This window comes from Tupaia chinensis, unplaced genomic scaffold (assembly GCF_000334495.1).
Source record: "Tupaia chinensis unplaced genomic scaffold, TupChi_1.0 Scaffold150006_1, whole genome shotgun sequence".
Taxonomy (NCBI): domain Eukaryota; kingdom Metazoa; phylum Chordata; class Mammalia; order Scandentia; family Tupaiidae; genus Tupaia; species Tupaia belangeri.
The window spans coordinates 2,599,826-2,627,490 of record NW_006209847.1 but is presented as its reverse complement, the minus strand read 5'-3'; the positions used below and the strand labels follow the sequence as shown (position 1 = coordinate 2,627,490).

At 39.5% G+C, this 27,665-nt stretch overlaps 1 protein-coding gene across 1 annotated transcript in view; it reads right to left on the bottom strand.

Annotated features, from left to right (window-relative positions):
* Positions 1-2,852: 2,852 nt before the first annotated feature.
* The window catches only part of LRIG3 (leucine rich repeats and immunoglobulin like domains 3), a 55,549-nt gene continuing 30,736 nt past the window's right edge, over positions 2,853-27,665 (bottom strand). The window contains exons 5-20 of the mRNA XM_014585566.2: positions 24,047-24,178; positions 22,602-22,745; positions 21,424-21,567; positions 20,953-21,096; positions 20,416-20,559; positions 19,437-19,517; positions 17,828-17,899; positions 15,538-15,609; positions 14,880-15,043; positions 11,706-12,026; positions 9,828-10,109; positions 8,224-8,676; positions 7,277-7,435; positions 4,890-5,033; positions 4,511-4,786; positions 2,853-3,214 (exon numbers count right to left, since the gene is read on the bottom strand). Coding sequence (XP_014441052.1) covers positions 2,970-3,214; positions 4,511-4,786; positions 4,890-5,033; positions 7,277-7,435; positions 8,224-8,676; positions 9,828-10,109; positions 11,706-12,026; positions 14,880-15,043; positions 15,538-15,609; positions 17,828-17,899; positions 19,437-19,517; positions 20,416-20,559; positions 20,953-21,096; positions 21,424-21,567; positions 22,602-22,745; positions 24,047-24,178 — 2,977 coding nt within the window. The 3' untranslated portion in view covers positions 2,853-2,969. The remainder of the gene's footprint in view (positions 3,215-4,510; positions 4,787-4,889; positions 5,034-7,276; positions 7,436-8,223; positions 8,677-9,827; positions 10,110-11,705; positions 12,027-14,879; positions 15,044-15,537; positions 15,610-17,827; positions 17,900-19,436; positions 19,518-20,415; positions 20,560-20,952; positions 21,097-21,423; positions 21,568-22,601; positions 22,746-24,046; positions 24,179-27,665) is intronic.

Below are 27,665 nucleotides of genomic sequence, written 5' to 3'. Positions count from 1 at the left end.
CCCTAAAAGGGAGAAATGAACATGGAACTGTGGCATGACCATTCCCCACAGGTAGTGCTTTCTTACTTTGTCTCCCTCTAGCAAGCAACATGGTGATAATTTTTTTTGGGGGGGAGAGGTTTTTGCCATAGGGCACGTGTGCTCACCAGATAGACAAAGAGAGAGACAGAAAGCGAGAAATCACCCCCGAGGGGGGATGGCCATGCCGCAATCCCTTCTCCTCCATTCTCCTCTCGGGATCTTGGGCATGCACACACACGTGCCCAGCGTGAGTTTAAGCCACCGTCTCTCTGGTGAGCACACACGCCAAAGCAAAAACTTCTCCAAAAAAAAGAAAAACTTGCCAAGCGCATGTGCATGCATGTCTAAAATCTTGACAAGAAGGACAAATGGAGAAGGGATCGTGGCATGACCAGACGCTATCGTGGGATGCATTCTTCCTTTCCTTCTCTCTCTGGCAAGCACATGTGCACGCAGGTAAAAAACAACACACACACACACATACACACACACAAACATGATGATAGAAGGCCCCCATCAATATTTTCATAACATTTGGCAATAATGAAAACTAAACAAGATTTTAAAACTCTAGCAGTAAGATAAAGTCAAAGCATTGGAAATTACTTCTCTAAGCTTAGTCACTGGTGGTTCAAAAATCAACTTCCTATCTCAAACTCTGGTATCTAAATTAAAGGAGAGAGATCTACTGCAATGTGGGTTCCAGGCTTTTGCCTCAGAAGCAGAAAATTAAGCAGGAAAGCTTTATCCCAACATGTGCTCTAAGAAAAAACGCACTAATAGATACTTTTAATTTAACTCAAAAAACTGACAGTGGCATAAATTCACACCTTCAATGATTAGTACTTTTAAAGGTTAATGTGCTTTATTTACTCCTTTTATGCCAATCTGTCTTAGGTAAGAAGGTTTTCCTTTAAACTACTCATACAAATAGGAACTTAAAGAAAAAAACTGTTTTATCAAGTGAAATTATTAGTTTGTTTCATCCAATTACTTCACACTATACCATCTACTTATGACAGACAATATGGATACATTTAGTTCCTATGTCTGTATTCCAGTCTTAATATTTTCACTTAATGCTGTTTAAAACAAATATTTTAAATAGTTTTGTGTTTAAGTATCCAATTGAATAGATTTTAACAGGTGGAGCTGTAATGACCAAATTAGAATAAACACTTTTTAATTTCTTTATTCATGTTAGTGGGTGTACACATTCCTAAGAAAGAGAGAAAGAGAGAGAGGAGTAGAGAGAAAGACAGAAGAACACCCTCCATTGGTCTGGTCATGCAGCGAGCGATCCTCCTTCTCCCGTCCTCCAGCCCATCAGGTCTTGGGCATTTGTGCACCTGCCCAATATGTTCGGAACCGACTGGGATGGATTCACACCATACGGGATCCAGGCCTTTTTTTTGCTATAGAGCGCATGCGCTCGCCAGACAGATAGAGACAGAAAGTGAGAAATCACCCCCCCAGAGTGAATGGCCACGCCGCAATCCCTTCTCTTCCATTCTCCTCTCGGGATCTTGGGCACGCACGCACACGTGCCCAGCCTGAGTTTAAGCCACTGGGTCCGGGACGCAAACCGTGGTCGACTACATGGGAGTCCAGCGACATAGCCATTACGCTAACTGCTGGTCCCTTTTTCTTGAGGTTTTTGCTACAAGGCACGTGCGCTTGCCAGAGAGGCAGAGACAGAGAAGCAGAAAGCGAGAAATCACCCCCCAGAGGGGATGGCCACACCGCAATCCCTTCTTTTCCAGTCTCCTCTCAGGATCTTGGGCAAGCACGCACACACGCCCGGTGTGAGTTTAAACCACCGGGTCCAGGACTCGAACCGTGGTCAACTACATGGGAGTCCAGCAGCATAACCATTATGCCAACTGCTGGTCCCTGGGATCCAATTTCTCTTGAGTAGCACATTACTATTGTTCCACAGAGCAGCCTCTAAATCAGGAAAATATTTTGTTAATTCTTAAGGAATGCTGCAAAATAGTTTAGAAGTATCATTTTTATACAAACTGCTAGTGCAAAAGAAAATCAATAAGAACAGAAAATAATTCTGCCAGCATTCCATTATACCTAGATCAGTGGATAAAAATTCACCTCTGCTCTAGCCATTTTAGCTATGGAAGTGTCAATAAAACCACTTGTTAGAAGCAAAGAGATGGAATATGAAAGTATTTGGTAAACATACCACAGGAGACATCAAAATTAAGAAACCATAGATTTAACAGTAATTTAAATATGATTGTTGTACCATATTATACCAGCCTACAATATCAAGTCTTTTTTGTTTGTAAAGTTAGAAATAAATTAATGTATCTCAAGTCTTTGCAGCTCCATTTCATTTACAATGTACTTTCACATACACTGAATGAATCTGAAAATTTTGGCAGGTAAGCAGAACGGTCATTTTGGCTTATACTTTAATGGCATAAATAGTAATTTTCATGAATTTTAGACATGATAATATTAACTAATTAAGCCTAAAAGGTGATGAAAAGAATAAAAATTGTATAAATGGAGCTAGGCATCAAAATGACATTTTATTAAATATAATGTGCAAAAATAAAATGAAGTGACCTCTATTCAAAAAAAGGTACAAGTATTATTTAAAATGTTTTAGTACTCATTTTCAATAAAAAGAAATCTGGCATTATAAAAATACATAAAATAGTTATGATTTATACCATTAATTTACCTAAGATACCTTTTTTTTTTTTACATAAAACAAAGTTATAAAATAGTTTAAAAGATATTTTTCTGTGAAAGTTTTTCCCAGTATAAAATTTTTATAACTTTTTGTAATTTTGGTTCGTCTATATAAATAAGGCATTTATCCTTTTAAAATTCATAAGTCCATTTAAAAACATAGGATTCTCTTTCTTTTAAATAGAAGTCCACTTGAGGTAGTTTGTTAAAGGTTTTCTTTGGTCCCATTCAATCTATGTGTCCAGGTCATAAGACTGAAAATTTGGAGTCCTGTAGTTTTTTAAGGTCTGTTTATAGGCACAAATGTGATTTTCTTCTTGGAAATCTGTCCTTTCTTTCCCATCCTCCTCTGATTCAGAGTCCAAGTCCGGGGAAGAATAAGCTTTCAAGTGAAAGGCTCTTGGCTGACAATCTGATGGCTGACCAAAGCTTGAAAAAGCATCTAGGTGCGGTCTCCTGAGAGGTTTTCCAAATGTACCTGAAAAAAAGGAAATGCCATGAGCACACAGGTCCTTTTGCTTGGTTGGAAATCAACAAACATTTCAAGCAAAGCAGCATCTTAGCCCATGAACATGAATATGCATTATCTACAAGTCTCATGAAGGTACTCAGGTATGTGTGTTATCTTTGGTGAAGACAGATGACTCATAAAGAGTGGAAGATAATTTTAAAAGGGTAATTTAAAAAGTATGTGAAAGAAATGGCACTAGGTATGAGTTTATTTAAATGCAAAAATATCTGAAATTCATGGAATTGTTCCGTAATACCCATTTTCCATAAACTTTTGGGAGAATCTTGGAAATTACATGGCTTTTTATTTACATTAGTTGAATTAAATGCATTTTTCCTTTACCATATCTTATGATCTCACAACTATCCATGAAAGGGATTTGGACAATAACATAAAAAGCCAATCATGCCCAAGTATACAAAGTGTCTTTTAAAATAATCATCTTGCTTTCTTTAATTATAGTAAAATATTATTCAATTGATTGAAATTTTTGCCTCAGCTATACAAAACACACTGTTTTCATTTTTCAAATAATTATGTGTAATAATATGTAAATATATATGACATGTAAGTATATCAATACCAAAACATAAAATTCCTTAAAAGCTGGGTGAAATATTTTTAAATTCAATTTTTTTTTAAAGAAGGCAAGTATGGCTCATATTCCAAATCTCTATTCAGTGAAAAGACGATCTCAGTTATTCCATCCCATCCCATCCCATGCACTAGACCAAAAAATCCACAATCTAATCATGGCTGGCACCATCAACCTGGGCTTGAAGGTTCCAACGGTCACCTTTGCCAAAGGTAGTCCAGCTTGTCTGCCTAGCAGTTGTTGCTAGGCAGAATGCTGTTTTCCACCCTTCTACCGCGGGTTCAATTATAAGCCACCAGACATACTAAACCACAGTCATGCAGCGCTCACAACTCCACCCCAAAGGCTGTTGTAGCCCAAAACCACTTTTTCCACATGGCTGAGAAGCTGAGCTCCTAAGTCATTCCCCAAACTCTTGTTTTCCAACGATGCCACACACAGAGCTATCCCAGAAAGCTCAAGGCTTAGCTATAGATTAAATACAAAATCATGTAACATCCCCACCTCCGACTTTGCTCTCAGAAACATTTATACTAAACTAATAGAATGTTATGGCAGTATCACTTAAAAAAACCATGAGTTCGGCACACAGAGGTCTCCCATCTCTCCCACACACAACTTGGAGTATGGGTCCTGAGACAAGGTAACTAATAGTCTAGTAAACTTACCCATGAAAGAATTACTTGAAGTAACTGATGCTGGCTCTAGACTTGTACTGAAGTCTAAAGAGGACTTGTTGAGACATGGATTTTTCATCCCTGGTCCGTCACTTAGAGAGTAAGTAGTGTTAATTAGCTTCTTCATACGGGAAGGCCAGCCTCCACTACTGAGGCTCCGTTCGCAGTGTTCTTCTGAAGGATGGGAACATGGGGAACACTCCTTTTTCTTCATGTAACTGGGCTCATAGTGATCCATTAAAGCTGTTCTTGGGTCAGGACTACAACCTTTGAGATTTGGAGAGAATATTGAAAGGAGACACAGTTAGCACTTCTACAAGGAAAACACTTTTCTAGGGAAAAGAACAGGCCTCAGGTAAGACACACATACCTGTGTGATAGGCTTCAAAAGGATCTGAGCCATACAGATTTCCCTTCAAATACACAGGACCTGAGGTTCCCAAAAAGGGACAAAGGAATGGATCTGTGGCTGCTTCCACATCAGTTTCACTGCTGTTGTCAATGTGGCAGGTCCCTTTAAAAGAGAAATCTTAGTCACTGAACCAGTTTTATTAAAATGCCATTGTACATTCTCTCCAATTTTGTCATCTTCCATATTTATAGATGAAGGTTTGGCTGGCTAGAGCATCATATAGCAGAAAATATGGCCGAAACTTATGGTATAGGTTTTTTTTGTTAACTTACTGAGCAACTGAATAGCTTTAAAGAGGTCTTTATTAACACTGTCCTGGGATGTTGCCCTCATTGCTGGCCCCTCTCCCTTCCCAGGTTTCTGATAGAAAACTGAACAGTGCATGGATCCTGTAGCCAAAGCAGCCATGGCTTGACCCAGAGACCATTAGCACTGATCTCTTACAAAAGGTCACAGATGACCAGAACCAGAGACTGACACTTAACCAATGACCTCACAGTACCCAGTTCAAACACGAGCTCAGAAAAAGAGATCATTCTGTGGGGTGTCTGCGCTAAACGCCACAGAAATGATATGCCAATTAGTAGCAGACACAGCGGTCCAAGGACACACAGCATCGTCAGGGTCAGAGATCGTGATGGCCACAGGCCTGGCAAACAGAAACTGGATAAGGGCAGACGGTCATCAGAGAAACAGACGTGCAGTGTAACTCAGTAATGCTGGTGGCCTCGAGAGCTGCTCCAAGAGCAGACCAGCCTCTGGCCCTGGCACTGCAGTACTCCCGGCTCCATCCCTGGAGGTTTTCCCTTCCCAGTGAACACCATTATATCTGAACACTCATGGGCCTCTGCTCTTTTTCACCAGATGGGTCAAACCAGAACACTCATTATTTTTCTGCTCAAAGCTTCTCTTCTAACTCTATATCCTCTATCACTGCCTTGCCAAGCACTTTGTAATTATTTTATAATTATTTGTCTCAGCACTGACTAAGCTGTGAAATTGAAAACAAACATTCTTACCTCCCAAATGCAAAGTCTGGCACAGAGCAAATACTCAATGAATGCATGTGGGACAGGATGGTAAGATATTTGAAAATAACATTGACTGCTTACACTTGCTGAGCCTTCATATGGGCCAAGCACCGTGTCGTTTTCCATTTTCTGAACTACCTACAGGGGAAGTACTATAACTGCCCATGGGTACATGGAGAGTTGAGGGCAGAAGTGGGGCTTGAACCAAGTCTGTACTTCTGTATTACCTTGCGTCCACTATTATTCTTGAAACCATACAGCATTCAAAGCAAGTATCACAATTAGACCTCATCAAAAGCATGATTTTAAATTATTTGGCTTTTTAAGACCATTCATAGCACCTACTGCAATTTAAAAAAAAAGAGAGAAGACTTGAGGCCAAAGAACACTGAACATTTACAATGTAAACAAACTCTTACCGGGCCAAGCAGTGACATGGTGGTTAAAGTGGCTGGATTCCACATGGCCAACATGGTGGTTCAAGTCCCGTACCTAACATGATGGTTCAAGTCCCGTACCCGGTGACTTGCGAAAACATGCCAAGTACATGCCCAAAATACTGAGAAGAGGCAGAGATAGGGGAGAAGGGACTGTGGTGTGATCAATCCCCGCGGAAATGATTTCTTACTTTCTCTCTCTCTCTCCATCTCTCTCCAGTGCAAGTATCACAATTAGACCTCATCAAAAGCATGATTTTAAATTATTTGGCTTTTTAAGACCATTCATAGCACCTACTGCAATTTAAAAAAAAAGAGAGAAGACTTGAGGCCAAAGAACACTGAACATTTACAATGTAAACAAACTCTTACCGGGCCAAGCAGTGACATGGTGGTTAAAGTGGCTGGATTCCACATGGCCAACATGGTGGTTCAAGTCCCGTACCTAACATGATGGTTCAAGTCCCGTACCCGGTGACTTGCGAAAACATGCCAAGTACATGCCCAAAATACTGAGAAGAGGCAGAGATAGGGGAGAAGGGACTGTGGTGTGATCAATCCCCGCGGAAATGATTTCTTACTTTCTCTCTCTCTCTCCATCTCTCTCCAGTGAGCACATGGGCCCTCTGGCAAAATTTAAAAGAAAAAAAGTATTACATTGTATGAAGGAATTAAATTTTTCTTAATCTACTTGTTTTTCTTTATTGTCTGAAACATTTTTTTTTCCTACTATTTAAGAAAAGGGTAAAAACTAACGTTGGCTTTGCTAGTCCTAAATATCAGTGAATTAATTCCTTATAAAAATTAATGTATCTGAGCCTTCCACCGTAAGATTTTAGGAAACTATAGCCTATGTTTATTTTAAAGCCTTACTTACCATTACTGTCATGTTGGGGTAAGAAAAGCGCACCTCCTGAAGAAGCCATGAACTGATGGTGGCTTCCACTCTCTGAGGAGACGTACCCATCCTGCCTGTCGGCTAGTGTTCCCTGAGATGACAAATAACTAGGGATATCCGCTGGCAAGTTGGTCTCATCTGTAATCAAACAGCATTCTATTAGCTGAGAGTGACCATAACCGTCCTGCCACCTTCCTGGATGAATGATACGGACTTGTCTATAGGTTTTTCTGTACAAATCAGAAAGGGAAAGTCTACCCAGGTGAAACCATCCTGATGTGCAGCACTGAGCAAAGACAAAGTAGGGCTTTGCTGTTCTGAGACTTCTGAACTGGTTTTCTACTTCATCACCCACTGGGTGTACCTCCCAAATTTCAAAAGCACCGATGTTTAAAAGATAAATGCTTAAGAATTTTCAATGAGTAGCATACAGTTCTTGAATTCTGCCATATTCTCTGCTTAATATTATTCACTAATGTACGAGGCTGCACAAATAAATCAAACCCTAGCCCCTCTCCCACTAATAACCGAAATCCTACACAGATGGTGCTTACGTACGTACGCACATGTGCACACGTGACTGAACATGTAACTACACAGGGAAAGCCTCACAACTGGAGGGCTGTTTCTGGTTCTCCATCACCATGCAATGAAAGAGTTAGATTACTGACTCTGTGATTTGGATTTTATCTCACAGCCAACAGGATCTGCTGAGGAGGTTTGAACAGCAAATATTAATCTGTAAGCATCAGCTTTACTGGGGCCAGGGTATTATTTTGAGCTAACCATATTTCTGCAGCTTGCAACAAATGAGTCACCCTTCTGAGATCGACTCAGACGGAAAGACACACATCTAGAAGAAAATGACTGCAAAACCACAAACACACATGACTACTGCAACCTGTGCCAAGCTTCTATTTACACACCTGTGTTAGTAATGCTGCAATCTTCATTCCTCCGCCTTGTGTGGTATATGATGACCACCCACACGAGCGACGTGCCCACCACACAGCAAACCACAGCTATGATCACGACACCCACGGTGGCCCAGCCATCGTCGTCTAACGATGGGGCGGTCATCTGAGGGGAGTCGCAGGTAGGAGTGGGGATCACACTGAGGCGCACGTTGCCTCTCTCTGTGCCAAGGGTGTTGGACATTTCACACGTGTACTTCCCAGCATCACTAACATCTGAGTCCACGATGATCAGCAGCTGATTGCCTGCTGCAAAAAAGTGCCTTTCGGTAACCACCAAAGGGCTGTCGTCCTTAGTCCAGTTCAGTCTCGGGGGAGGGCTCCCTCCTGCGATGCACTGTAGGACGGCCGTTTCTCCCTTGGTTACAGTTCGATCTAACAGAGGCCGCAAAAATGATGGTGTTTCTGAAAGGACAAGTTATCTTTTTAATTTCCTAAGTGCAATTTGGTTTCCACATCATAAGACCTGGGCACTTGAATTTGTCCTAATTGCAACCTAAAATTTTTTTCTCCCACAACTTTCGTGACATGGTACTTTAACTGCCAAAACATCCTCAACATTTGGGATTTCATTATTCTACTGTTGTTTACTCATGACACCAGTTAAGGATAATATTTACTACATTTTATCTCAACCTCCCTCATTCTTGCCAAGGTTGAGAAATTAGTGGGTGGTAGCAGGGAGTGCAGAACCTTTTTTAAAAATAGAAAGTTTAAAAATAATTTCAAGTACAAAAATCGATAAAAACAAAATCAGAATGCTAAGGCTTTAAAGTGACTTCTTAGGGTCTGATGCCTAGGCCTATATTAAAATTCTCACAGTAATTTATGTTCATTACTTAGTATCTTAATAGGTTACTTCAATGAACTCTTTCAAAGATATACAAATCATAAATGTGATTGTAAAAGCATTTGTTTAGGTAAAAGATGAAAAAGGACTCTGAGCTCCAAAATGATCCAGTAGGCTTAGATAAAAAGAGTAGGTCCTGCCTGATTGGTGCACATGTTTCTTTTTTCTATTTTATTTATTTACTTCTTTCCTAAGAACATAGACAGATACCCTCCTAAAGGGCCTTCATACTGTGATCCACTCGCAGCCACAGTCAGCCAGGATCATGGGTGCATGCACATACCCTGTGTGTTTACTGAGAGGTCTCAGGACATAAACTGAAGACCGTCCCATGTGGGTCCACTTTGTTACTGCTGTGCCACCACCTGGCCCTTCTTACATGTTCCTGACAGTGTTAAGACTTTGTTGAGACTACACAATGGGGAGAGAAGAGGAGGGTGAGCCTGCACAGAGGGAAAGCATCAGAGCTTTTACTTTTTCTCCTTGGCAGGGAGGAGGCAGATTCACCTCACTGGCCACAGACATGAGCATGTAATACACTCTCTGACAGGAGAGTTTCCAAGAGGCCATTTGTTCCTTCAGCAATGGGCTGTGCCCTATGGATCTTTATCGCTCACCTTCACAACTTCTAGCCCCACAGGGCCTCTGGGTGACCTAGCATCTTCAAAGCTGACTTACCCTACAGAATCTTGAAAAATCCACTTACCAAGCACAGTCAGAGTTGCATTTGCAGAAATACTTCCTGCACTGTTTTGAGCTGTGCAGCTATATACCCCAATGTCCTCTATCTTCACATCCACGATGAAGAATACATCATCCTCGGGCATCACATGCATGCGTCTCTCCCTTGCAGCTGGGAAATCTGTGCCCCCATCCTTTTGCCAGGCTATCTGAGGAGCGGGGTGTCCCACGGCAGCACACTCTAAACGTGCCATGGCCCCAGCCCGGATGGTGAGGTCCATGGGGGTCTTGGTAAACGAAGGAAGCACTGAAATGACAAAAAATAGAGTTGTTAACAGTGTGGACATTAGCACCAGGCTAATTAGCACCAGGGCACATTATCGGCTCCCTCATATTCTTTTTGTTTTTTTTTTTTTTATTTATTTATTTATTTTGGAGGTTTTTGCTATTGGGCGCATACGCTCACCAGAAAAACAGAACAGAAAGCGAGAAGTCGCCCCCCAGGGGGGATTTGGCCACACTGCAATCCCTTCTCCATTTTCCTCTCGAGATCTTGGGCATGCATGTGCCTGGTGTGAGTTTAAGCCACTGAGTCCAGGACTCGAACCACGGTCAACTACATGGGAGTCCAGCGACATAGCCATTACGCTAACTGCTGGTCCCATCATTTTTTGACTGGAGAGAAAATGAGAAAAGCCACCAGGCCCGGGACTCGAATTGTGGTGTCTAGAGCCTTAACATCACTTGCTGATCCCCAGCATGAGTTTTAAGCCACCAGGTTTGCGATTCACACCACGTTCGACCATGTGGAAGTCCAGTGATGTAGCCGTTATGCTATCTGCTAGTTCCTCACTTACTCTTTTTATGATACTCATAAAAGTCTAGGACACATATAAGGGAAGGGTTATTTCCAATTTCAAGACAAGACAACTGAAGTTGAAATAGAAACATTCAGTGACTTGCTCAAGGTTACACAGATACAGAAATGACAGCGTCAGAATGAAACAGGTCATCTGGTCCTCGGACTGAAGGTCTGGTATGTTCTAGCCACTGTTTAGTTTCCTATAACTAACTGTGAGATCTGAGCATATCAATTCATCTCTTTGTCACTGACCACTCACTTCGTCTGTTACTGACCACTCATGTCGCTCTAGATGGCTCCACTACTCTGTGACTGTAGAGATGTGTTTTGTCCCATAATTTAAACTCAAAACTGTTCTATGCACTAGGCCTCAGCAATCACTTGTTGAATGAATGCATTAACTAATCACTCCAAAATCTTCCACCATACTAGAGACAAAGGGTTAAATGATAAAATGGCAAGGATCTTGCTGTAAAATTGAATAGTTACCTCACAAAGGAAACAAGGCTATACTTTTGTTAACAGTAGCTAACACGTACTGTATTTACTGAGCATTACCTATACTCCATGCATTTTGCTAAGTTCTCCACACACATTATTTCATTTAATGATCATAGGTAGGCACTATTATCCTTTAATGAAAGACATGGAAATAATGTCATAGGTGACCAAGTAAGTTGCTGAGAATTACACAGCTATTAGCAGGAGTGGCAAGATGCACATCCAGATCTCCGAAGCAAAGGCAGTGTACCTTACTACTGGACTTTATGGTTTCCCACGTTATAATGAGCTCTCAAAGAGCACAACATGCCTGGTTCATCGCTGTGTCCCCTATGATGCCGACTATGGCGTCTTTCAATGCAGTAACTGCTACTTAGATACAACCAACCATCTGAATTTCCTGTGGTGAGAGGTGGAGGAAGGAAGCTAGGTGGGGAACTATAAGAGGGAAGAAGAGCGTTAGGAGTGAGAGAGGAAATCCACTGCTTTCTGCTCCTACAAGGTGTCTTTAAATGTAAAAGGAAAAGTCAGGTCACATACTATTTACGGTAAGCTTGGCTTTGACAGAGTAGGATGAACCGAAGTGATTGGAGATGACACACTGATATTTCCCTTCGCTGGCAAATTCCACATTGCGCAGCCGAAGAATGGTGGTATACTCCATCACCTCGCCACCTTGGGCTCGGAGGTGTGCATAATTTTCCATTTCAGCATCATGCAGTATTTCATTGTCTTTTTTCCAAGCAAAAGTCATTGGGGAATCGCTGCTGCTGGCAGCCGAGCATATAAAACTCAAATTGGAGCCTTTTATTGCCGACTGTGTTTCTGGCTGCACCGTGATCTGGGGTTTCGGAAAATCATCTGTTCAAAATGGAGAGGAGGAAACAAAACAATGTTAAGGCTCAAGGGTCCAAATGCAGCTCAAATCTGAACACCAAGAAATGCAAAACAAACTGTGGCTTAGGCTTTACCCTTGGTGTGTGTTTTACAGATGGACTGGCAGTCCCAGCGTTGAAATGATACACTGGGAGAGTGTTTACAAAGCAATTCATTTGAATCGAGGAGAGACTGAGACCTATTTATCAATCAATGTTACCTAAGAGGAGACTTATTTTGCAACTACCAGAAAACCCTGACCCCGTGTGCTTTGTATACACACAAAAAGAAAGCAGTTAAGACACTTGTAGACTCATAAATCACATCTTTGATCGCTACTATCAGGAACTTCCATATTTACCATGTTTTGCACAACAGCAGCAAATTAAGAAATTAAACATTAACCATGATAATTAATATCACTAAAGACAGCAATAAACACAGTCCATTTACCAAACACAGAACATGGAAATAATGTCATAGGTGACCAAGTAAGTTGCTGAGAATCACACAGCTATTAGCAGTACTTAAAAGTAGTAACTCAGGGCCAGCAGGTGACACGGTAGTTCAGATGTGATGCTGAACTCCCACGTGACTGACCATAGTTTTGAATTCTGAACGCAGGAACTGGAAAATCATGCCAAGGGTCTGGCAGATAGCATGGTAGTCAAGGCACTGGACCCCCGCGTGGCCAACTGCGGTTCAAGCCCCAGATCTAGTGGTTTACTATCTCACTTTTCCTCTCTTTCTCTGGTCAATTAAAACAAATAATAATAAATTAATCTATTAAGAAAAGGACATTATGTCAGGAGCATGTACATGCCCAAAATCCCAAGTGGAGAATGAATTACAGTGTAGCCATTTCTCCGAGGATGATTTCCCATTTTCCCTGTTTGTCTGTCTTTGGTGAGGGTATGCATCCTATGACAAAAACAAAAACAAAAACAAAAACAAAAACAAAAAAAGGTAGTAATATAGATAGAACAACAACAAAAAATTCCATAGCAAGAAAAACATCTCCAAAGCTCTGAGAGACCAAGTTCAGCCTGGAGTTGAGCAGCCAATCAGTCATGAGGCTGTGCTACACCTGTCAAAGCTACATTTCTGTTACTTTTTAGAAAAGGTACATTTTTGAGCTTAAGTTTCTCAGACATGGTCTAAACGCAGAGAGAAACATGCGAGGTCTACGGATTGTTGGAAAAGTCAGGACATACTTTTTCTGTTTTTCTATGCAAAAATAATACATCATGACTTTTCTGACAATACAAGAGAAAAGTGTAGTATCTGGATTCTTTGAAGGAATAATTTATGTGTGTGACCAGGGTTTAGGGGATACTCTGACAATCCCAATGCTACTACTTTTCAATGCTATGTTGTAATTAGGACAGTTTCTTCTTCTGTATGATTATCTGAAATTCTCAGTTGAAAAAAATCAATGTTTAATTTCACAATGGAGGAGTGAAAAAACTATGGTTATTGTAAACATATACACATTTCACAGTTTGGGGAGACTTCAAAAAGCTGAGGAAAAAACCAGAAGTAAAAATTTATTTGGTAGGAAAAAATATGAAATCCATGCATAGTTTTGTCATAATATACAGTTTCCAAGAACTTTTTTGAAGATCCCTCATAATAGAGTTCCTATCTTGGGACTAGAGAACTGTGAAATAAGGACCATGAAAAAGTAATAGCTCAGACCCTTACAGAGGAATGCCAAAAACATATTTGGACCAAAAAGCTACACAAGAGGTTTCATTTCCAGAAACTGTTGGCACTGTTTAATGCTGTAACCTAAAAAAAAAAATACTATAGTCAAAGCAATGTTAAAATTTTCAAAGGCCATATCAAATAAGGTTCTATGATATCTTAACACATATGCTTAAAGCAAATCTTGATTTCATGTTTTATAAACACATTTATTTTTATGAAGGTCTCCATAGCAGCTCAAGAGAAACAATAATGCAGTGTAGTAGAAAACGGTGCCAGAGATGAAAACTTTTTAAGTTTATTTTTTCCAAGAGTGTGCATACATGCAAGAGGAAAAGAGAGAGAGCATGTGCATGCATTCACCCCCCTCAACGAGGTTTGGACACCACAATCTACCCTCTGCTTCAGCCAGCCTCAGAGTAGAGGCACACGCATGTACTCAGGAAAAATCTCTAAATGCAAACCTGGAACTTGCCCAGGTAAGTCCACTTTCCTGAACACTGTGTTATACTGCTGTGGCATCATCTAGCTCCCCAAACATTTTTTTTTAATTGAGACTGGCTACTACCTAGCTACATGAACCTTGAATAAGTAGATTCTTAATGCTAAGATTCTTAGATACTAAAACAAGGGACCTCAAAATTATTTATAATAAATTCAAACTTTCTACTCCTGGAACAGTCTACCCAGCAACAGTTAAACTTCTTAGTAGCCTATACATCTTTAGCTAATCATTCATTTTCTCTTTCACATAAGACAGTCTCTCAACAAGCCCCTGAGTTAGGAAGAGCAGATAAATGGAGGCCCCATTTTATGGATGCAGAGAATAAGGTTTAGCAAATTTATGTTACGTAGAAGGGCTGGGACTGTCCTTCAATTCTCCCAAGATCCAATGTTTATCCTTTTTCCACCAAGCTACCCTGATGCCAAGACAAAGATGAAGACATTGTAGAAAACTCTTTCCCATCTGTAAAATTAAAATAATCAGCTAACTATAGAGCCATTTCATCTACCTCAGCAAAAATAAAAGCTTTATGAAGACAGCATAAATCAATTCAAAACCATTATGTGGACAAATGGGAGGGAAAAAAAAGAGAATGAATAAATGACCAAGGCAATGCTTATACTCACCACACACAAAGCCATCTGGGCTAACAGCAAAAATACTTCTTCCTTTTAGCAGTTGAGGATGGGCACAACTAGCAGTTACAAAGCTCTGAAAGTTGTTTTCTGCCACCCACTGTGGGAGCCATTTTAGTTGGCAATCACACAAAAGGCTGGATGTATTTAAATGCCTGAGGAGAGTAATTACATTCAATTTGTTCTGTATGAAATGCAGATTTCTACAAGTAAACTAAACTCAAGTAAATATTAACAAAGCAATGAATTATAAAGCAAATACACACTCATCCCATGTAATACATATTCTATAGTCTGTGTTGAAAATGCAAGAAATGTACCTAGCATGACTTTTTAAAAAAATTTCCTACTGAGGCAGAATGCTGATGTATCAAAAATACCTTACTACTGAAAAACTCCTACTCTAGTTAGGCACTGCACTATATTTGGTTCCACAAATTTAAGTTGTGAATTCAGAACAGAAAGAAGACGACTCATTTCCACAAAAGGAACAAATAACCGACTCTTTTTGTTTTCTGGTATAAAAGTTAAGTAATGTTAAGAATGTGCTAGACACTTTTATAGACACATAATCTAGGAAGGCATGCCATATGACAGTTACCCCCTCTACGCTTTATTTGAAACTCTTGGAAGGTAACAGAATGCTTACAGTTGTTGAAGTTTCTTCATTTGCGAAAACGCGTTGCCTTGCAAAGACATGATTGCGTTGTCACTGAGGTCTCTGAAAAACAGCCAAATCAAATACATCAGAGCAAACTACAGTCGTCTTGTGGGTTCACACAAAGTTTGTGCCCATACTGATCACCCTGTTTCCAAATTAATATGTTTTGTGTTGAAATGCATTATCAGAGCAGCTTGAGAAGAATCCATTGCAAGCTTGGGTTGAAGAACAAGAACGCATCAAAGATTCCTGTGGTGAGAGAGGTTCCCTTGCTATCACCACTCACAGGTCTGGACTCATAATGGCTCAAGTTGCTCTACTATCTGTTACTGGATTTCTTATCATTCAAATTTGTATCTTTCAAACACACAAATAATATCCTTCATAATTATGTTTTCTGAAAACATCAATTATAGAACATTCTCTACACTATGTATTCTGCTAAGCAATTTACATACAGCATTTATTCCTATGGCAACCTAAAAGAAAACAAACTCCATTACTACCTGGCACAACATGAAAGGGTAAGAGTTGAAATGATTTATTTTTAATTGTAAAACCTACGTTCTTAACCACTAGCCCTATTCTGCCACACACAACTCACTAATATAAAGGCAGTAAAATGTCCAGACAAGATGTACTTGTTAAAACAAACACATACTTTCGGCAGGACATTTATAAAACAAGGGAATATTTCAAGTGAATTTTATTTTTAACTAGCACTTGTAAGCAGTTTGAATGCAAGTATTCACCACAATGATTACTACTGTTTTTCTTTACAGGGATGAGAGTATACAAAAGGGACTTTAAACGAGACCAACAGCAACGGACAATAAAAAAGAAAGATAGCAGACCGGAGTGTAGTAAGAAGTTGAAAAAGTCAAGAATGGTTTAAGAAAATTGAAGCAGGGGTTAATACTCCACTCATCCACTAATTCCACTTTCCCAGAAATAGAATGGGCCAGATGACAAATACTTTTGGCTAGTTTTCCTCTGAAATAATCTGTTTCAGTAACTACAGCAATACCGAGCTGCCCTTCCAAAACTCAGCTTTGCAGAATCATTCTCCTACAATTTGAACTGCTGGACTGTGAGTATGACTAGCAAAGAAAATCTCCCTTGAACGAAATGGTACAACAGAAGATGCTTACAGGGGGGGTTATCAATAACAGCTCCATCTTCACACTCAATACGTTGCACAAACCAAGTGTATGTTTTAAATTATAACTTCTTTTGTCCAAGCTAACAGGTTTTAAAATTCTGACTACAAGCATTCCTTAGAAGTCAGAATAGATATACTATAATATATATTACTTTGTACTTTTACTATATAAGACACATACCCATGTTTATAAGCAGCTGGTTGGTTCAGTTATTGAAAACGTGGTGCTAATCAGCTTTTGACACTTTTAAAAAAGGTTAGCTAGGTTTTCCTCTCCTAGGGGCTGGAAAGTCCTGAGCCCTTAAATGTCATTTCAGAAATGTGTGCCAGTTGTGACTGAAAGTAGGGGCAAAGCAAGCATAAGAGTGACAGAGGGACGATGTGAAAACAGAAGCAGCTCTGGTTGAGTCTTGCTTCTGCCCATTTCTGGCTGACAGGTCAGTAATAAAAGAGAACAAGAAAAAGAGCAGTAATGAGGCAAATGGGTTAGCCATGCTAATTAACAGCAATACCAAAGCAATGAAGTTCGCAAAGTAGTATTAAAGCCCTCTGTTATGTCACCTTTAAGGATTGTGGGGAATTACACTTTTTCATCTCTAAAATCCAAGTCATCATCATCTTCTTTTTTTAAAAATATAATTGTCCAGTGGAATCAAAGAACTATCAGATCCTTTACATCATTTCACTTTTGAAGATAATAATAGCTATTGAGTAGTATTCTTGTCAGGATTAAATGGGATAATATGTATAACTATAATGCCCAACAATGTAGTAGATGCACAATGTGTGGTAGTTATTTTTCAATTAAATGTATCACTATTTGAAAAAAAACAAGAAAAATCCAGTAATGAAGTATAGTGATGTTCTTAAAGGCAAAGGAAAGCATCTACCTGTGTACACTCATATAGACAGAGGGACAGATAAGTAGGTCGGTAAGGAGGTAGGTAGATGAGAGACAGATGACAGGCGGGTATGGAAATGTACTGCATGTTACTGAGAGAATGCCGGCAACAACAAAAAGTCACATCCTAGTTCATCTTTCAGGATATATACACAGACCAGACAGCCATCTCAAACTACCTTTAGGGCAACTGTTAATAAATTCCTGCTACTCACAGGTGTTCTAATGCATCCAAACCAGTGAAGGCTTTTCTAGTAATAGAACGAATCCGGTTTCCCTGAAGTGTTCTGGAAAGAAAAGTTGGAAAAGTTCATTTTTTTTTTTTTGAGAGATTTTTTTTGCTGTAGGGTGCATGCACTTGCCAGAGAGACAGAAGTGAGAAATCACCCCCCACAACCGCTTCTCCTCCACTTCTCTTCCTAGGATCTTGGGCACACATGCACATGTGCCTAGTGTAAGTTTGAAGCCATTGGAGCTGACACTCGAACCATGATCGGCCAGTTGGGAGTCCAGCGACCTAACCGCTATGCCATCTGCTGGACCAGAAAAATTCATTTTAAAAGTCATTTTGGGGGGATAGAACTTAAAAAAAGAATAGTTTTTGTTAAAAAATTCTATTTTCTTTAACTAACAACATATCCTATACAAATGTATCCAGGCCCTCTACTTCAATAATACAGTTAGTTTAACAGCATTTAACATAATCTGCATTGGTTTTTAAAGCATTTAACAGACATCTAGCAAAGATAGGTATTCTATACTATTACTCTGATGGTTAAATTAAAGCAACACTTTCAAAGTTGTTTAGGAATAGGTAAAAACTTTTTTCTACGGAAATTGTCTCAGAACTCAAAGTAGGTACGATTTTCTCCTGTCCTTTTCTCTATGGATACCTTTGTCTAGGACTTCATGGAACACTTGATTTGAAAACTCTGGTTTTAAATAAAAATGTGTCCATCTGCATGACCATTTTATGGCAATACAAGGGGACTTCAAAAAGTTCATGGTAAGATGAAATTAAAATGCGAGTTTGTTTTGGTGCAAAACAATTTCAAAATTCATGCACAAGTTTTTCTTAATACATATTTTTTGTAAACTTTTTGAAGATTCTTTCTATACAATATAATCCTTTATTACTTAGAGTCTATTTCGACATTAACAGTGGACATTGAATGGATCCTTCATTTAAAAATTCCTGTGAGTAGGGCCAGCCTCATAGTGCAGTAGTCAAGCCCTGTGCATAAAGGAGCTAGATCTCACATGGCCTGCTGTAGTTCAAATCCTGGCCCTGGCAGCTTGAAAAACATACTGGGTACTTATGCACAGATGTCTCAAATCCTGATGGGATGGAAAAAGGGAGGTAAAAGGATTCTGATGTGGCCATGCCTCACTGGGGGTGCTTTTTCTCTAGCTTTCTCTCAGCCTTCCCCTTCCCAAGTAAACTCATGTGTCCTCTGGCAATTAAAAAAATTCCGGTGAGTAGAATGTAATGTTGAGGGTTTCAAAACGGGTGAATTAGTAAGTGTACTACTTTTAAACAGTGGTAATCCCAAAAAGTCTAGTCACTCAATATAATTCAAAATTATTATTTAGGTATTTTAAAAAGTTATACAAACTGCAGTGTTGGATATACAAACATTTACCAAAGGAAGAAAAGCTAATACAGATCTTGCGTAACAGCACTCATTTGAGGAACTGACAAAGGGTGGCAGTCAGAAATAAGCACCTATTTCTAATCTCTTTACATCGTCACCTTTGGAACTGACTTCAATTAGAACATTTTTTAAACAAAGTGAGCCAAATTATGAGGCAAATCCTACTCACAGTCGCCTCAGTTTGTCCAGCCCAGAGAAAGCACCATTCATGTCTTCAATGGTCCAGGAAATTTCATTGTTCTTCAGATCCCTGATTTAATAAAGCATTCTCTTTAGAGATCTGTTCAGAAACCTAACATCACCACCCAGGTGGCATATCACTTGTAACAAATTCCTCATAAATCCCCTAATTATCTCCACCCCTTTCAAAACAATAGAGACAAAAACTACCTTTCCAACACTTCTCTTACACTCTGTCCCGTTCTCTCAACCTTTTAAATTGTTGCACAAAATCAGGGCAGTTGACTCTGGCCCTATTAATTCCTCTATCAAGATGACTAAATTGTGAAAGACTTGAACAGTCTGAAAAATGTATTAAACTTTAAAACCACTGTTCTAACCACACCAGCAGGAGTCTGCCAAAGCATACAGCATGTCTTTCAATTATGTAATGCTTCAAATAGTGAACAGGGCAAAAGTTTCTGACAGTGCAAAAATCAAAAGCCCATTGCCCAACATTAAATTAACATTTGAGAGATTTTTCAAAGCTCAATTAATTCAACGCTCTCTTCTTTCTCTCAGAACAGAGATCTAGTCAGGAATAGAACTGGCATAATCAACAGGCATCTCCCTTCGCTGCCTTTTGTATATCTTTTTGCTCTGGGTAATTTTTAATCTGTATTTTATAAAGAAAAATGAGAGGATTTAAAATTGTTTCCCTCTTACGTAGTTACTAACTTCCTGGAGATCCTGGGAAGACTTAAGTGTAATCGCCAAAACAATCTGATCACTGTCCTTCTTAATCCCTCTAAGAAACACATATGGACGAAATGGATCCATTTTAATTCAACTGATCTGGTAAAGATTAAGACACTATTTCGGAGGCTGTATGCATTTTCTTGACAACAATGGAAATCTGCTTGGAGAAAAGTGGGTGCAGTGAGGAACCAATAAGGTTCTTATGAGGAGAGCACAATGTGTAAACTTACAGAGTCTTTAAACTGGAAAGCCCCCGGAAGGCACTGTCTGCGATATAGCTCACTTTGTTGTTCCCAATGTGCAGGGTATTCAGTAAGCTTAGGCCGAGGAAGCTGGAGTCGTCTAACCTCGACAAGTGATTGAAAGTTAGGTCCCTGTCAAAAAGAAAGGCATTTTAAAAATGAAGAAAATTCAACATCATAATTTGTTTTCCAAAAGACAAGTAAAATAAATGTCACTGTAATCATCCTGACTTTAATATTCTGTCTTCATAATATTAAGGAAAACATTATTTCGAACCTCAGAATTTTAAAAAATACACATTCTGTTTATATGAACATAACAATCATTGCTTTTACCCAGGTACCACAGGACTGAAACAGCAGTTGGCTTCAACTTATCACAACCAAAACATGACTAGGTTGCATATGAAAAAAAGCTATCACCTTGGAAACTTTGTTAGGAAAATTTCACAGATCAGTGGTAAGAAGCTCATGCTCTGGCATGATCCCTGCTCTCAAACCTAGGAAGAATCAAAAGCAACTCACAGCTCACTGAGTTTCTGGCAAAACTCCCAGGCGTCAGGGCTGATTCTGTTGATGGCATTCTGGCTGAGATGAAGTTCCTGCAGCATCAGCAAGCCGTAAAGCCAGCCTTTGGTAATCTCTGTCAGGTTGTTATGGTCCAGCTGCCTACATTTACAGTAAGAATCAAAAGTAGGATCAAAAGTTCATTACCTACTGTCTTCAAAGATGATGCATGATTACAGACTATTATAGATTCCTATTGTTCCTAGATGTTTAGCTTGGGTTATATGAAGACATCAGCAAAAAAAACCTATAAATTCTTTTCATTTATGTGCTTATAATTCTCCATCACATTACCTAAAATAAAATTGAGTACCAAGGTATAAAGATTGTGAATTACAGGATTTAACAGAGGATTTCAAATAAGAGCTAGTGAATAGAGCATCCTGTCATCATACTAGGTAAGCGGGAAATGCAGTAACCCCCACTTACAAGATTTCCATGTTGCTCAGACCCCAAAAAGCTCCATCCATAAGTTTTGTTACTCCATTTCTTTGCATTTTCAGAGACTTCAGAGCACCAAGTCCTTGGAATGTGAGTCCATCTATGTTTTTAATCTTGTTTCGGTTCATTTCACTGCATTGGATGTTTCAATTAAACAGTTAGCTTATATGACAATCAAATTCTGAAAGTAGTAATAAAATGTGTCATCCCTACAATATAGTTAAACCAGTCAGTGTTAAATTATATACAATGTTTCCCATTTCTAAACATTTTTATTGAGAAGAATTTCAGTATGTTAGCAGTGAGTTGATTTCATTCTGATATGTGTGATGTATTTTTTGAATAATGAAATATTGAAATTAGGTTGTACTTTGAATTTCTAAACAGTTGTCTACTCATTATAGAAGCAAATAGATGAATATTTGTTTTTAAATGATCCAGCCGACGAATATAGATGATTATTCTGAAACATGAGATCTATGCAGGAGCAGGGCCATCAGGTTTATCCTGCTCAATCTGCTTACAAAGTTACTGTCGTTCATGATTCTTCTCAGGTTGAATGCTTTCTCTTTAGACCAGGAGTTCTCAACCTCGGTTGCACTGGAATCATCTGGGGAGTTTTAAAAATTACTGAAGCCTCAATCTTACCCCCAGAGGTTCTAATATAATTGGTCTAGGGTGTGGTCTGGGCATTGGGATCTTTAAAATCTCCCCCAAGAGTCTGTAATGTGCAGCCAGAGTTGAAACCCACAAGGCAGGGGCTTGTTCACAGATCATTCTACCATTATTAATGAGACAGTTCTTCCCAGCCACTTAAGCTATCAGAGCCTCCTGGAGTTGTTGGCATCATTCTCGTAAGCCACGGCCATGGAGGGCTCCCATGAGTTCTTCAGTGTCACAATGCACACCCTCCCAGGGGATGGTTCAATGACTACACTGCTCACTTTTTCAGTAACAATCTGAGGTGTACTGTCAGGCAGCAGTTGGCACCAGATTATGTTTAAGGCTCCTTCTCAATTTGGAGATTCCTGTTTCTTTGGCTCTCAGAGAAAAGGTGGCCACATCCCTGCTCTAGACTCCTTTTGCCACATTGTGGATTTTAGGGGATAAACATTGAAGGTTTGGAGGAGGTGAGAGGAGAATTTCTAAGAGGACATTTTACTTACAGGTGTTGTAGTTGGGGCAGTTTAAACATCTTAGGTGGAATGGATGAAATTCGGTTCCTGTTCAGCTTCAACACCAACAGTGTGTTGGCCAAATTGTCAAAACACCCAGGTTCCATTGATGTGACTCGGTTGCTGTTGATATACCTGTTGAAAGTTTAAAGATGATCCTCTCTTTCTTATTTCTTTGGGACTTGAAATGCATCTAATCTCCATATTATAAAGAGTCTCTAGAGAATGTAACCATCAATGGATACTTACAATAATTACTGTTTAAGTCCTTGTGGACAGATATTAAGATTCACATATATTCCTTAGAAAAGGGTAAACGGGGGAAAAACAGATGGTGTAGTGGCTGTGTCTCTCGACTCCCACATGGCCGACAGTGGTTTGAGCCCATACCCGGTGACTTGAAAATTACTCCTGGGTGCATGTGCGTGCATGCCCAAAATCTCAGGAAGAAAATAGAGGAGAAGGGATGTGGTGTGGCCATTCTCCTGAGGGGTGATTTCTCATTTTCCCTCTCGCTGTGTCTGCCTCTCCCTCTGCACATGCCCTCTGACAAAAACCTCTAAAAATAAAAAGCAAAAAGGGTAAATGGAATGTCTGAAACTTTGTTATGTATATTTACCTTTTTAAAAAACAAATTGCTATAGGGCATGTGCACTCATAAGAGGAAGGAGAAGGAGAATGAGAGAAAGCAACCCCTGGAGAGAGGGCCATGGCATAATCTCTTCTCTTCGATTCTCCTCTAAAGATTTCAGGCACATGCCCACATGCACCAAGCATGTTTTCCAAGTCACTGGGTCCAGGAGTCAATCACACAGTTGGCCATTTGAGATCTAGCCACCTTAACAACCATGCCACTGGCTGGCCAGATACCTAATTTTTATTAAACGCATTTATTAACAAAGTGTAGTAGGGGGCCAGATGGTGGTACAATGGTAAAATATGATGCTCTGTAGGGCTGACCAACATGGGAAAGTTCTGGATTCAAGTCCAGAGACCTGAGTATGCCAGGCATGCACGAGTCAGTGAATCATGGCTAGCTGAGGCTGGAGGCAGGTCACTGCATCAGGACCCTGCTGGGGTGCAATGTCTCCCTCTCTCCTGCTCTCTGTCTCTCTCACTCATGGAAAGAAGAAATAAACTTAAAACAAGTTAACATTTTTTGTAAAGAAAACAGCAATGGTTTAATATTGACCTTTTAAAAATACTTTCATACCACCTGGTTTTTCTAACAAAGAATGTCTAAATTTCTATAATCCAAATGTATAAAAATAAGATGGAGATTGGTTATTTGGGCTTATAGTACATTTCAAATCAATTAAGTCATTTTTTTTATCTTTAAGCAGTTAAAATAAGCAGTTTGTTACAAAGTTTTTCTTCATTATAATACAAGATTTTCATTACAAATGAAAATTTTTGTTAAAGAAAGCATTACTTACAGATATTTGAGTTGTAGGGATGGAAATGCAGTTTTAAGCTCTGAAATATTATTGCTGCTCAGGTCCAAAGTTTCAAGGGACTGAAACTGTTTCAGATGTTCAGGTAATACTTCAATAATCCTGTTTCCAGCCCTGGAATTAAAAGCACAGATAATGGTAAAATAATCTGAAGACGAAAAAAAAAAAAAAAGTTTCTATTTCTAACTTGTTCTGAAATATGGAAAACTGATTTAACTATTACTTTAAAAACATAAATGTCTAGCAAGTGACAGGGTAGTAAAGGTACTGGATTCTCACATGGCCAATTGTGATTTGATTAGAGTCCCAGACCTGACACTTGAAAATCACACTGGGTGTGTATGTGAGTGCCTAAAATCTTGAGAAGAGAATGGACGAGAAGGGACTACAGTATGGCTATCACCCCCAGGAGGTGATTTCTCACTTTTCCTCTCTGTTTCCCTCCAGCGAGTTCATGTACCCTTTGACAAAAATCTTAAACAAAGGAAAAAAAAAAAGATAAATAGCAATATGATGGCCACTTTAATTAATTCCTTAAATCATAAATCATAGTATTAGATATCTGAAGAACATTCTTACATAAATCTGGAGTACCGTTTACCTGCTGTATTGTCTAAACACTATGCACTTAAAGAGAATTGCTGAGCTTTAATAATTCTTCTCATTTTATTCTCTAGTATGTGAAATGCCTAGCACTAAGTTAGCACCCTAGGTACTAATGATTACCCCCGTTCCTTCTTGGTTCCTACTCTATCTCCAATTGTTCTCTTGAAAAGGAGCCACACTACCAGTACCAATGAACTTAAAATACTCATCACATTTAAAGTCATGTTAGAGATCTTTTCTTTTCCTTTTTTCAATTGTTGGAGGGCACATGCACTCAATAGAGAGAGGGAGAGGGAGAAAGCACCCTTTCGTGGGTGTATAACCCCACCATAACCCCATCTCTACTTCTCCATTCTGTAAGGATCTGGGGCACACATGTACAAGTACCCAAGTGTATTTTTCAAGCCAGTAGGCCTGAGATTTGAATTGTGATCAGCCACATGGTTTCTGGCTTTCCTTAACCAATAGGCCACAAAACCAGTCCAAGAGCTTTTTTCCTTTAAGTTTCAAGAACTAGTATAGTAAGTTTCAGAGCACCGCCATAGTTTTAAGTACTTCAAATCTTTCAATATTATAAAAATTATTTCACAAGAGCACACCAGTTTAAATAATCTCTGGGTGTAATGAGATTGAAACATGTTCTGACATTAACAATTTTAAACACCAGACCACAATTTCCAAAATGGAAGCCACTAGCCAAGTGTGGCTCTTCTAATTTGAATTACAACTAAATGTTAAAATTTAATTTTAGTTACAGTTGCCACATTTCAAGTACTCAATAGCTACGTGTGCTTAGATACCAAATGGGACGGTACACATAATGAACATTTCCACCACCAATGTTATGTTGCACTACAAATGTGGGAGGAAAAAAAACCCAAAAACCAAATAAGGTTAAAAAAAAATCTAAGTCTAATCTCTTCGAAGTTCATCAATACAATAGCTCCCAAGAGAAATTTCAGCATTTTGCTAAAAGAGGAATCAAATGGATTCATAAGTCATCTTAATTATCATATTCAACCAGGTAGCTTTGTCTTTTTGGACCATTACTTGCAGGGGAAAACAACATGTTAAGGTAAAAAGGTTGGGAAGATAACAGAGTCTACCTCCCTACTGGAGAAAGGCCTTCTCTTGGGGCCAAAAGGTGGTAGGTGGTTAAGTGCTAGACCAACTTAATGGTTTGAGTCCTGGACCCAGTGACTTGAAAAACATGCCAGGTGAGAGGAGGATGGAAGAAAAAGCTGTGATCTGGCCATCCTTCAAGAAGGTGATTTCTCAATTTCTGTCTCTCTCTAGTAAACACATGTGCTCTATGAAAAAAATTAAAGAAATGTTCAAAATGACAGATCTACTCTCTACACACCCATGGAGCAATGAAACAATCTGAATGCTCTAAACAGAACTCTGTATCTTATACAACTCACACATTGGTATCTCTACATGGCCTGCAGTTATTTTTCACTTAACGAGAAAATTCTGTAAATATATCTCATATGGGTATCTTCCTTATCAGTAACTGAATTTCTATCATGCTGAGGGTTTTGATTTTGCTTTTCTTAAACGTTAATGCAGAGTCTGACCATATCACAGTCCTCCTGACTCAGACTCCCCAGTCACTGGGATTATAGGCACACACCACCACAGCTGGCCTTCAGATTGGATGGGGAAGAAAACATGAGCCTCCCATGTGGTCCCAGCCTGCAGAACAGCATCTCAGCAGTGCAAGCCACTGGGTCTGTGCTTTGAGTTTACTAAGCTCCTATGACACATTCTGATACAGCACTTACACCACTGGTCCTCTCTGTTCCGAAGCAGGGCTATGCCTCCATTCCTTTGTCTTGGCATATCAGGTCCCAAGTCTTATGTAAGCACATTTCATATATTATGCCACTTAATCTTTATAACATTTCTCTGGTATAGATATTATAAACCATTTTAAAACTGAGGAACTAGGGCTTTTTATCAAACAAGTACTTCTAAGCCTCCTCACAGAGTAAGTCAGGATTGGTTCCCAAGCGATTCCTAAAGGCTTGTTTCATGGAATACAAAGCATCAAAGATATTTTGGCCATTCACTTCTCAAATGGAGAAGTACCTCCAGAGAAGTTCCCTACTTTTTACCCTGCAAATATGCTGAACTTCTAGTTTTAAACCCTAATGTTGGATTCCACCCTGGACCACTAGGCCATCATTCTGCCAACACCAAAAATGCCCCAGAACAGGCCCCTCCCAATCTGTGCCTGCAGCTAAATGAGACAAGAGAGAGTCCGTCAGGGTCTAGGTGTTCGGCCTCCAACAGACTTACAAGGCTGACTTCCTAATACGTACAAATGTCAGGTGCTGCTTTCTCTGCAAGAATGGGGGGGGGAGAGGAACAACAGGTGGCATGGTGGTTAAGGTCCTGGACTCCTGCATGGCCGACCACAGTTCAAGTCCCAGACCTAGTGACTTGCTTTCTTGCTTTCTCTCTCTCTCATCAAATTAAAAAATAATAATAAATAAAACTGAGTAATTCTTAAAAAGGTTAAGTAACCCTATACAAGGTAATAAGAACAGACAATGTATATCTTAAGAGTTAAACTCTGTGATAATAGAAAGTTAAAAAATAAAAGTTCAGCAGTCCTATGTGCAAGTCACAAGTATCAAGCCCCTCAGACTTCCATAAAGCCTTTCAGACTTTGTTTAGAGTCAAGTCAGCCATGACCTCTGATTTTGACCATTTCCCACATCTGGATTCGCTGGCGTAGAAAACCCTTGATCTAGTTGTGAGGTATGGGGTGATGCAAGTGAGACAATTAGTCAATTTCTAGGTCCCGGAGATGGATTTAGCCCAAGAGACAAGCCACAGGGCCTTAGGGTCAGAGTGTGTGGGTTAAGTAAAACCACACTTCGGGGCACAAAAATTTTCTCTTAAATACATAATCCGAATGTTTGCATTACCAGGATGTCCTCCCACAAACAGTGGAGTAACCTTGAAGTGCCCAAGAGCCCCCTCT